This window comes from Nyctereutes procyonoides, unplaced genomic scaffold, assembly GCF_905146905.1.
Source record: "Nyctereutes procyonoides isolate TBG_1078 unplaced genomic scaffold, NYPRO_anot_genome, whole genome shotgun sequence".
Lineage (NCBI taxonomy): Eukaryota > Metazoa > Chordata > Mammalia > Carnivora > Canidae > Nyctereutes > Nyctereutes procyonoides.
The window spans coordinates 65,868,982-65,881,724 of record NW_026575126.1 but is presented as its reverse complement, the minus strand read 5'-3'; the positions used below and the strand labels follow the sequence as shown (position 1 = coordinate 65,881,724).

The window sequence follows — 12,743 nt, the reverse complement described above, 5'->3', positions numbered from 1 at the left end:
GAGGCAGAGACACAGACTGAGGGAAAAGCAGGCTCCATGCAGGGAGCCCGACCTGGGACTTGATACCGGGTCTCCAGGATCACACCCTGAGCTGAAGGCAGCGCTAAACCACCGAGCCACTCAGGCTGCCCTCTAGGACTCTTAATGCATTTTCTCCTCATTGCCTGTTTTAACCTTTAACATTCCCATGGGCCAGGCGGGAAGAAATTAAGTTTTTGTTATCCAGTAATTCATATTAGACATACTCTATTTTTTCAAATAAAAAGAGTTAGAAACCTTGAACATAATTACTGTATCCAGGTAGTTAGTTACCTTAACTCTACTTGTACTTAAAAGGATGGGACCCCTGGGTGGCTCAGTCATTTTAGCATCTAACTCTTCATTTCAGCTTAGGTCATGATCTCAGGGTCCTGAGATTGAGCCCCATGTTGGGTTCCACACACAGCAAGGAATCTGCTTTTCTCCTCCCTCTCTCTCTGCTGCTCCCCCTGCTCAAATATTCACGTGCTCTCTCATCTTTAAAAAATAATAAAATTTAAAAAAGGAAATTAGGAAGGTTCTGTTGTTTACTGTCATAGATGTTAATGGCTGTTTGAAACAATGAACTATGTGTAAATTATATTTAAGGTCTATGGCTAAGGTAAGCAAACTTTGGGATTTTAAATATTAAATGAAAATTTTACTATTTTTGAATGAAAGTTTCTTCAGATAGTTGAATAAAACAGTGTTTTGTTTTTTTAAGATTTTATTTATTTATGAGAGAGTGAGAGAGAGCGCGATCATGCATGAGCAGGGGGAGGGACAGAGGGAGAAGCCGACTCCCCACAGAGCAGGGAGCCCGATGTGGGGCTCGAACCCAGGATCCCAGGATCATGACCCAAGCCAAAGGCAGACACTTAACCGACCGAGCTATCCAGGTACTCCAAAACAATGTTTTATTCTCTGGGAGGAATAGAGATGAGGTCGGAGACCATAATTTCATTTTTAAAAATTTGCAGTCAAAATTTCACAAAGACTTTTCAAACCTAGTATAAGAAAAAGTTAATGATCTTGTCAGATTTTTTCTGTTGGTTCCCAAAATGTATTATTGGCAAAGCTTACCACAGAAACCTGGCTATTAATTCTTGGGTGGGTGTGCTGCTTGAATAGATAAGCTAACACATTAGTAGCCATGAATTTGGCTTTAGGCTTGACCCTTTTCATCCCAAAATTGAATTAAAAGACTGAATATGATCACATCCATCTAGTAACCTTGTTCTCTGCCTCCTTTTAGACTGGATCAATCTCAGAGATGGGCCCATCACCATATCTGACTCCTCTGATGAGGAAGGGATTCCTATGCTGGTCACCCCAGCTCCTCAGCAACACGATGAAGAGGACCTGGATGATGATGTCATCCTGACAGAAGTGAGTTTTCTTAAACTTACCATGAGGAGGCATTTTTGTAAGTTAGTGATCTGATTCTTTGTCCCGTAGCAGTGGGTGTTGGGGCTTTGTTGTAGGACAGCTGAGAGCACCACTTCTGCTGTACTGTGGCTCTGTGTATATGTTGTCCTGCATCTTTGAGAACAGCCTCTTTCTACACTGCCTAATGCCCCGTGCTTTAGAAGCCCTATGTTTGGTCTGTTTCTCGATTTCTCCAGTATTGCTCTGACTATTCATGCACTACTCTGCACTTTTATAATTACTACAACCTTTTTTTTTTTTTGTTTCTGAGATTTTATGTATTTATTCATAAGAGACAGAGAGGCAGACTCCCTGTGGAGAGCAGATGCGGCATTCAATCCCAGGACCCTGGAATCATGACCTGAGCCAAAGGCAGATGCTCAACCATTGAGTCACCCAGGCACCCCTGTGCTTATATTTTTATATAAATTTTGGCCTCAGCTTTTCTAACTCCAATAGGCAGATCGATGAATTCAAAACAAATCTTACTGTTAAACTTAGAACAATATTTTATAATAATATTATAATATTTTTAATATATTCTAACTTTCTCATTCCATTTGGTCTAACCTTTCTTTGTATCCCTCAGCTAGAGCATTTTGAATTTTTCTTACTATAAATGTTAAACACTGGGATCCCTGGGTGGCGCAGCGGTTTGGCGCCTGCCTTTGGCCCAGGGCGCGATCCTGGAGACCCGGGATCGAATCCCACGTCGGGCTCCCGGTGCATGGAGCCTGCTTCTCCCTCTGCCTGTGTCTCTGCCTCTCTCTCTTCTCACTGTGTGCCTATCATAAATAAGTAAAAAAAAAAAAAAAAAAAAAGTTAAACACTTTTTTCTTTAAAGAGCTATTCATGAAAGACACAGAGGCAGAGACATAGGTAGAGGGAGAAGTAGGCTCCCTACAGGGAGCCGATGTGTGGGATTCGATCCCAGGACCCTGGGATCATGACCAGAGCCAAAGGCAGACACTTAAACACTGAGCCACCCAGTTGTCCCTAAATCTTAAAACATTTTTTGTTAATTTTCTTCCTGGTTATCTTATCTTTTCTATCACTTTTGTAAATGGCATCTTTCCTCTTCTCCTGTACCTTTTAACTTTTTTTTTTTTTTAATAAATTTTATTTATTTATTCATGAGAGACGTAGAAGGAGGCAGAGACAGATGCAGAGGGCGAAACAGGCTCCATGCAGGGAACCTAATGTGGGACTTGATCCCTGTGATCCCAGGACTCTCAGGATCACACCCTAGGCCACAGGCAGACTCTCAACCACTAGAGCCACCCAGGTATCCCAGCTTTTTTTTTTTTTTTTTTAATTTAGGAGTCTATTGGTCTTAGTATTAATTTTATATTAATTTCATCTTATCGGGCAGCCCCGGTGGCGCAGCGGTTTAGCGCCGCCTGCAGCCCACGGCATGATCTGGAGACCCTGGATCGAGTCCCACACCAGGCTCTCTGCATGGAGCCTGCTTCTCCCTCTGCCTGTGTCTCTGCCTCTCCCTCTCTCTGCATCTCTATGAATAAATAAATAAAATCTTAAAAAAAAATTTCATCTTATCTTTGTTATCTATATTTGTCTTTCAGTTGACCCTATGAACCTGTCTCGGGATGGTATCTGACCTATCTACAAATAATGATACTTGCAGTTTCTTCCTTTCCAGTTTTTATATTTGTCTTTATCTTATCTAATTATGTTAAATTAATACCTTCTCAAAAATTTTAATGATTGTAATAGGAATGAGAAAAATACCCACTGACATAAATGGGAACAATTTCATTGTTTCTTCACTAAATGAGATGGTGGCTTTTTGCTTGAGGTACAATTTTTTAAATTATGTTAAGGAAGTAGCCATCTACTTTAAGTTTTTATTAGTAAATATAGAATTCTATCAAATTCCCTTTCAGCATTTGTAGAGATTATCATAAAATTTTTCTTCGTTCCATTAATGTAAATTATTTTGCTGTCCCTCCATAGACTCTGCTTGGTAATAGTATTATAATGTAATGGTAATAAGCCCTTAGAGTCCATCTGTTAAGATTTTATTTGGGGTTTTCTCCATAGATCTCACGAGTGATATTGGCCCATAGGTATATGTGTGTACCTATGCTATCTTTGATAAGGTTATTATAAATGTGATTGAGTCAGATTTCAGGAAAAGAATTTAGAAGTTTTTTTTTCTCCTGTGCTTTGATACTATTTTAAATAACATTGGCATTACCTATTCCTTACAAATTTGGTAGGATTTACACTACCCAACAGGTATTTGGGCTGTTGTTTATCTTGGAGGCCAGTTCTTTGAAACTATTTTGGGTTTCTCTCTGGTAATTAACATTTCTAGATTTTTGTCACTTTTTTTTTTTTAAAGTAGACTGCACACCCAAAATGGAGCCCAATATAGGGCTCAAACTCAACAATCATGATATCAGGACCTGAGCCAAAATCAGCAGTCGGACACTGAACTGAGAGAGCCACCCAGGTGCCACCTTCTGCCACTTCTTTTTTTAAAGATTTTTTTTTTTATTTTAGAGAGTATGGGAGGAGCAGAGTGAGAGACCCTCAAAGCCAACTCCAAGCTAAGTATTGGAGCCCAACGCTGGGCTCAATCTCACGACCCTGAGATTATAAACTGAGCTGAAACTAAGAGTCGGATGCTTAACCTACCAAGACGCTCCAGGCGCCCCTTCTGTCACTTTTATTTTTTTTTTAAGATTTTATTTACTTATTCACGAGAGACACAGAGAGAATGAGGCGGAGAAGCAGGCTCCATGCAGGGAACCCAACGTGGGACTCAATCCCGGGTCTCCATGATCACGCCCTGGACTCAAGGCAGTGCTAAACTGCTGGGCCACCAGGGCTGCCATTCTGTCGCTTTTAGTACCAGTTTTGTTCACTGATATTTTCCTACAAAATCATTTCTTTAGAGTTTTTTTTTTTTAGTGTATTTAATAAAATTAAATAACCTGATTCTCTCTGTCCTCTGTGGTTCTTCCATCTGTTTTGTATACTTGTGTTTTTGTCCCCTTTCCCTAATTTGATGAACTAACATTACCTTCCTTCCTTCCCTTTTCTCCTTCCTTTACCAAAGAAACTGCTTTGAGATTGATGTTCTAGTGCTTCCATTTGTTCTCTTATTAGTTTCTGCTTTTGTTTTGACTGCTTTTCTTCTGCTTTAGCATATTTAACATGCTTTAACATTTATTTTATCCTTTTACTGACTTCTTGGGTTACTCATTATTATTTTATATTATTATTCTGGTTACTTACTGCCATTATATATTACCTCAAAACTTAATGGCTTGAAACAGCTACAGCTATCCATCTGTGGATCAGGAATTTGAGAAGGGCTCAGTTGGATGGTTCTGGCTTAGGATGTCTTGTGTGGCTGTCATCACAGTGCTGAAGCTGGGGCCGCGGAGGACTGGAGCAGCTGGAAGCTGGCAGGCATTGCTCTCACTAGGGCTTCATCATAGGATCTCTCCCTTTTTAAAATAACTTCTTTGAGATAGAATTCACATACCATACCGTTCATCCATTTAAAGTGTACAGTTCAGGGGCACCTGGCTGGATCAGTTCGTTAAACTTCCCAACTCTTGATCTCAGCTCAGGTCTTGATCTCACTCAGGGTCATGAGTTCAAGCCCCGCTTGGGCTGCATGCTGAGCATGGAGCCTACTTTAAAAAAAGGATACAGTTCGATAGTTTTTCATGTATTTACAGTTTTTCAGCCATTAATACAATCAATTTTAGGACATTTTCATTATCCCAAAAGGAAACCCTGTGCCCGTTAACCATGATTGCTAATCCCCCCCACCACCATCCTCTGCACCCCACCCTAGGCAACCACTGATTTACTTCCTGTCTGTATACATGTGCCTTTTATGGACATCTCATATGAATGGGATCATATAATATGTGGTTTTATTTGTGACAGCCTTCTTTCATTTAGCTTAATGTCTTTAAGATTCATCTGTGATGTAGCATAAATCAGTGCTTCATTCCTTTTTATTGCCAAATAATATTCCATTGTATGGATGTACCACATGTTGTTTATCAAAATTGAAAGACATTTGGGATACTTCCCCTTTTTCCTGTTATGACTAATGCTGCTATGAACATTCATGTAGCAGTTTTTGTGTGGACATGTTTTTTTTTTTCTTCCTTCATTATTGTCTTAGTCTATTCCAGCTACTATAACAAAATACACTGACTGGGTAACTTATAAACAACAGAAATTTATTGCTCACAGTTCTGGAGGCTGGTAAGTCCAAGATCAAGGCTCCAGTGTGGTTGTGTTTTGGTGAAGGCCCTCTTTCTAGTTCATAGCCAACACCTCTCACTGTGTCCTCACTTGGTGGAAGAGGCTAAGGATCTCTCTGGAACCTGTTATACAAAGGCACTAATCCCATTCATGAGGGTCAGGAAGAGAGACACAGACATTCAGACTCAGACCATAGCATTTCTATACCTAGGAATCCTGTGATAACTCTGGTCTACTCTACCAGACTGTTTTCCATAGCAGCTGCTCTGTCCTACATTCCCACCAGCAGTGTGCAAGGGTTTCAATTTCTCCATATTCTCTCAAACAATTGTTAGTTGTATCTTTTTTATTACAACCATCCTTGTAGATATGAAGTGGTATCTCATGGTTTTGATTTGCATTTCCCAGTGGCTAGTCATATTTAGCCTCTTTTGATGTGCTTATTAGCCACTTGCATATCTTCTTTGGAAAAATGCCTATGCAAATCATGTACCCATTTTTAAACAGGATTGTCTTTGTATTATTGAATCTTTGTATATTCTGGGTAGTGTACCCTTATACCTGATTTTTGGATATTTTCTCTCATTGTCTGTCTTTTCATTATTTGGTGATGTCCTAGAAGCAAAGAAGTTTTAAACTTTTTGGATCCCTGGGTGGCTCAGCAGTTTAGCGCCTGCCTTTGGCCCAGGGCATGATCCTGAAGTCCCAGGATCGAATCCCGCATCGAGTTCCCTGCATGGAGCCTGCTTCTCCTTCTGCCTGTGTCTCTGTCTCTCTCTCTCTCTCTCTCTCTCTCTCTCTCTCTCTCTCTCTCTCTGTGTCTCTCATGAATAAATAAAATCTTTTAAAAAAAAAGTTTTAAACATTGATGAAATTCAGTTTGTTCTTTTGTTAGTTGTCATTGGTGTCATGTCTAATGTATATGATGTATTTTAAGAGCTTGTTCAGGCTTCCTCACATCACAGAGGCTTCAGCATTATATAAATTAGTGCTTTAAATTTAAACTCTTCTTGGGTAGAGTGTAGAACACTTTAACTCTATTTATTTCCCAAATTAAATACTATTTTAAATATATTTTTATTCTGTATACATTTTTTTAAATCTACACAATCTTTCTTTTGTTTTATATGATCAGCATTTACCTCCTCCAAATATTTTTCTTGCTCTTCATTCCTTTCTGCATTTTGCAGATTATTTTTCTTCTACATAAGGAACACTCCTTAGGATTTCCTTTACAGTAAATCTGATCTTTTCATCAAACATAAAATTCTGTGTTGTAGTTATTTTCTTTTACCACTAAGGATGTGGTATTCCAGTGTTTTCTGTCTCTCATTTTTGTGTTGAAAAGCCAGTCTTCTTTTTCCTTTTGAAGGCAGTATGTGCTTTTAAGAACTTATATTTGATTTCTAAAGTCTTCCTATGCTGTTCTTAGGTTTCTGTCGGTTTAATTCATCCTACTTAGATTTTCAAAATAAATCAAGCCCCTGTCCTTCCTGATTATTTGTATTTTGTTTTCAAATGTTGTTTCTTGGGACTCCTGGGTGGCTCTGTGGTTGAGTGTCTGCCTTTGACTCAGGTCATGATCCCGGGGTCCTGGGATCGAGTCCTGCATCAGGCTCCCACAGGGAGCCTGCTTCTCCCTCTGCCTATGTCTCTGCCTCCTTCTCTGTGTCTCTCATGAGTAAATAAATAAAATCTAAAAAAAAAAAAAAAATACTGCTTTTTATCTCATTCAGAACTCACGTAGTTGGTAAAACCTTTTTGCTGTAGTCTTTACCATTTTCTTACCTAATTTTCAATCATTTTGTATCTATGCCTTATTTGGGCTGCTTGCTTCTTTTTTTTTTTTTTTTTTAAGATTTTATTTATTTATTTGAGAGAGAACAAGCACACAAGTGGTAGGGAGGGGCAGAGAAAGAAGCAGCCACCCCACTGAGCAGGGAGCCAGATACAGGACTCCATCCCAGGACCCCAAGATCATGACCTGAGCCAAAGGAAGACATTTAACTTCCTGAGCCACCCAGACCCCCCAGGCTGCTTTCTTCTGACCTCTCATTCATTGTACTATTTTCTCTTCAACTCTGTTCATTTAGAATGCTGTATACCCATCCATTTGTCCTAGTCTTAGCCGAATTTTTCCATCGGACAAAATTTCTGTTGGTTGGTTGTTTCTTTCTTGCTTTCTTTCTTTTTTTCTGATATTTTTTAGTTCTCTGCTAAAGTTCTCAATCTGGTCTTTTATTTCCTTAAACATGCAGTGTATGTTTTTTTTTTTTAGAATCCATGTCTCGTATCTTCCCTCTCTGAAGCAGTTTGTTTCTCTTATCTGTTAACTTCTCTTGGTTTGGTTTTCTATCATGTTGCATTGACTTCTCATATACCTACTTACTTTTATTGAGTGGTGATCATCGTATATGAAAAATTTGAGGTTTTGGATGATCTCTTTCTTCAAAGAGGTCCAACATTTGTTTCTCAAACTAGGTTGAGGGTTTAGCAGTTTCAAATAGAGGAATTTAAACTATCCAAACTCTAGGATTCATTTCCAGGGAGGTCCAGCATATTTCCAGTTTACCCTTGAGCTTGGGATTTCTCAGAACTCTTTCCCATAGTGAGTTCTGAATTCCACCTTTGGTGACCATAGCTCCTCAGTAAGGATGTCAGAAATGTTTGTCATCTCATCTTCAGCTGGATCTGGAATTGGCAAATGCAGCTATAGGAGAAAACTATCCCAATGTGGGGTTCATTTTGCTGGACTTCCTCCTGCTTCCTGTATCTCGGAATCCTTCAAGTAGATGTTTGATGTTGCTTTGATATTTTGACCAAGTTTTCTGCTTTTACAGCAGAAGGGTTATTATGAATGATTTGGCATGTTGTTAACTAGAAACAGAAGTCCACTTTTGTGTCCTTATCTATGTGCTTTCTGAATCACTGTGTGCCAATCACTTGGTTATGTGGCTGATTATATAGTTGGGTCTTGCTTTAGGGGTTCTTTTTAAAGGGACTTTTAAATATAATAGGTGAATTGATCTTGTTTATATTAAATTGTTTATTTAATTGCTGCATCCACGGTGGGGCTCAAACTCCTAACCCCAAGATCAGGAGTCACACACTCCCCTGACTGCATCAGCAAGGTATTTATTAATGGTGGCTTTTATAATTTGTTTTTAGTTCTTCATAGTATTTATTTTGCTTTACATTTTTACTGCTTTTAAAAATAATGTTTGAGGACACCAGGTAGCTTACTTAGTTGGTTAAGCATTCAACTCTGGACTTCAGCTCTGGTTGTGATTTTATGGTCGTGGGGAGGAGCCCTCACTGGGCTCTGTACTCAGCCAGGATTCTGCTTGAGGTTCCTCTGCTTCTCTCTCCAGAACATGCACACGTGTGCATGTTTTCTCTCTCTCTCTCTCTCTCTCTCAAAAATAGATAAATAAGTCTTTTTTTTTTAATAGTAATCTTTCACTATATGTTCCCTGCATTTTGAAGGTTTTGTTTTTGTTTATTTTGGGACTGTGTTCTAGCTGATAATTTTTAAACTTTTTTTTATTTAAATTTTTTAAAGATTTTATTTATTTATTCATGAGAGACAGAGGCAGAGACATAGGCAGAGGGAGAAGCAGGCTCCCTGCTGACTCAGGACTTGATCCCAGGATCATGCCCTGAGCTAAAGGCAGATGCTTAACCACTGAGCCACCCAGATGCCCCTTTTTGGAAAGCTTTTTATCCTTAGTTTTATTCTTTTTAGTTCTTCTGGTATTACTTTTATATTTTCAAATGCTGTCCTTACATATATCAGTTGATTTATCAGCTTTAAGTGTATTTTTTGACCCCTGGCTTCTTCACTTCACCTCCCAGCTTTTGATGATTATCTTGTTTCTACTCAGAAATGATTTAAAGCATTTATATTAAAGATTATTTTATTACTTCTTTGTGTTCTTGTTTCTGTTTTGTCATTATTTTACCTCCTGGGTAGTACTAATTTTTTGTGTTATTCATCTGCCATTTCTTTTTTTTTTAAGTTGGGTATCTTATGTAATTTCTAGTTGGTTTTTACTCAACTGTGAATGCAATTGAAGTTTTCCTGGACCGGCTCTTTGGGGATCCCTGGGTGGCGCAGCGGTTTAGCGCCTGCCTTTGGCCCAGGGCGCGATCCTGGAGACCCGGGATCGAATCCCACGTCAGGCTCCCGGTGCATGGAGCCTGCTTCTCCCTCTGCCTATGTCTCTGCCTCCCTCTCTCTCTCTCACTGTGTGCCTATCATAAATAAAAAAAAAAAAAATGGACCGGCTCTTTGTAGGCAGTTATGTTGGGGAAAGGCTTAGGTACTGTTGTTGGCTAGCAGGAGTTCTCTCTTAAAACAGACGGGTGTGTGTGTGTGTGTGTAGGCAGAGGGTGTTTGTGCACATGGACTTAAGTTTAATTAGCTTTCTATTCTTATAACCTGGCAGAGGTTGCTGGTTCCAGAGAAACCCATTTCAAAGTTCTCTCCATCTGTGTCACTAACAGGCTACCCCCCACAGAGGTATCTGTTCCCATATAGTCTGAACTCCTCAGAAACTCCTGTCAAGTGGAGTGGTGGTTCCTCTTGTTCCAAACAGGGGATTGGTTTTGCCCTCAGGGCACACCACCATCTTTGGAAAACTCTGCCTTTCTGAAGCTTTCTCTGCCTTCCTTGAAATTTGGGGTGGTACTTACTGCATTTGTCAGCTCCTCCTCATATATGCTATGTTTTGGGATTGCAGATGTCTTCTGGTTTTCATCAAAGATTTTCAGTTCTGTGTCTCATTCTTCTTCCAGGATCAGGGTGATTTCAGAGAAGAGTCAGAGGCATCTATAATTCTGCTATCTTAAAATTGGACATCCATTGCAATTCACCTACTCTCTTGGGCATAAACTAGAATGTCTCCGATTTTTTTCTTTTTATGTTATAAGCAATGTAGCAGTGAATATCTTTGTATATGTCCCTTTTAGATACATAAGTGTAGAATAGATAAGGTTATACTGACATATCCTAAGAATATACATTTTAATTTAATCAATAAGGTCAGGTTGCCCTCTTGAATTCAGCCCTGAATGATAGCCTGAGAGTTTTCCCACATCCTTATCAGTGCTTGATAATATCTAACTAAAACCTCTACCAGTCTTATTGGGGGGCTGGGGGATCTTTTTGTAATTTGCATTTTGCTAATTTACTAGTGAAGTTTAGATTCTTTTCATGTTTATTGAACACTCCTCATCCCTCTGCTGTGTTGTCATTCTTTCATTATTTCCTTTGCTATACAGTTGTTTTTTAGTGGTCTCAGGTGAAATTATAATTCACCTATAACTCAGGTTCCAGTCTATGAATGGTTACTTTGATTCTTAACAGTTGTAATCAGATTTCAGTGCTAAGAGAAATGTTGAGAGAAAAATAGGTTTTGTGGGGTAGAGTGTTTTGAGTTTTCTTTCTTTCCTGTCCTGTCTCCAGAGCTCAACATAAGTACACAAGGAGACATAGACCTAGGAAAGAAATTGAATTATTATTAAAATTTCATTTTTTCTTAGACAAATAAACCTCAGACATCACGACCCAATCTCATCAAACCAGCTGCCCAGTGGCAAGATCTCAAAAGATTGGGAGAAGAAAGGCCTAAAAAGTCTAGAGCAGCCTTTGAATCAGATAAGAACGGCTATTTTTCAGTGTGTAACAGCTCATTGTTTGATTCTGGGGCACAGGATGATTCTGAGGAAGACTACGGTGAATTTCTGGATCTTGGGCCTCCTGGAGTTTCTGAATTCATTAAGCCAAGCCATACAGAAAGAGAACCCAAACCTGGACCAAGTCATAACCAAGCTGCAAATGACATTGTCAACCCGAGATCAGAGCAGAAAATCGTGATCTTGGAAGAAAGTAGCCTGCTTTTACCAGAAGGCAATCCTTTGGACACTCAGAACCAGTCATCTGAAGATTCAGAGACAGAGCTTTTATCAAATCTTGAAGAATCGACTGCTATCCTAGATGATCAGGCCATTGAAGAAGACTGCTGGTTAGACCATCCTTACTTCCAATCCCTAAACCAACAGTCCCGTGAGATAACAAATCAGGTTGTTCCTCAGGAGCGGCAGCCTGAAGCAGAACTAGGCCCATTGTTGTATCAGCATGAACCCCCAGGGCTGGCTTTTCCAAGGCCAGCTTTTCCAAGGCCAGAACCCCAACAAGATGGGATTCCAGGCCCCTCTTCTCCTCAGCCTGCCCATCCTCTGGGAGAGCTTGAAGATCAACAATTAGCAATAGATGATGAAGAGCCAGGGCCAGCCTTTCCACTACAAGGATCTCAGGAGCACAATTTGGAAAACCTTTGGGGGCAAGAAGCTACTGAGGTAGATCAAGAACTCGTTGCACTTTTAGTGAAAGAAACAGTAAGTTTTATTTTATTTAAGTGAATAATTACATACAGACACTAAATGTACTTAAGTTTTCTTTTAGTGCAAAATCATGGCCATTTGGGGGGTGGGGGGTGGGGAGGCACTTCTTCTTCCTAAGGGATCTGTAGCTGGATACATAGAACAGAAGAAGAAAGACTCTGAAAATAGGAAAGTTAAATCAGAATTCCTAATCTATCCTTAACCCCCCAGCAAGTACTCTGGGATTCTAGCTGCAGATCATGGATACCCTAGTGCTGTCATACAAGCAATCCCCTGGTTTTAAAAAGGTTTTGAGTTAACTCCCAATTCAAACCCATAAAGCAGGTTTATAAGATTACCTAGAGCTGCACTGTCCAATGTGGTAGTTTCTGGTGCCTGTTTAAATTTAAATGTCTTACAATTAAATTTAAAATTCCATTTCCAGTGGTACTAGTCAGATTTAAAGTACCTGATAGTCATATGGGGCTGAAGAGCTACCATACTGGAAAGCACAGAATAGAACATTTCCATCGTTGTATGAAGTTTTGTTGGATATCCCTGACGTAGAGTGTGATGCAGGGCTGTGGGTTCTGGCTCATTTACTGTTTGCCTTTGAACAAACTCTTAACCCTTCTTCCCCTGGGTGTTTTCATCTG

At 39.6% G+C, this 12,743-nt stretch overlaps 1 protein-coding gene across 4 annotated transcripts in view; it reads left to right on the top strand.

Annotated features, from left to right (window-relative positions):
• RNF216 (ring finger protein 216) overlaps nt 1–12,743 on the top strand; it is a 162,844-nt gene that overhangs the window by 23,486 nt on the left and 126,615 nt on the right. For 3 of the 4 annotated variants that reach the window (XM_055340350.1, XM_055340351.1, XM_055340349.1), the window contains exons 3-4: nt 1,274–1,407; nt 11,248–12,102. In XM_055340350.1, coding sequence (XP_055196325.1) covers nt 1,274–1,407; nt 11,248–12,102 — 989 coding nt within the window. The remainder of the gene's footprint in view (nt 1–1,273; nt 1,408–11,247; nt 12,103–12,743) is intronic. The other variant, XM_055340352.1, reaches the window with a different exon arrangement.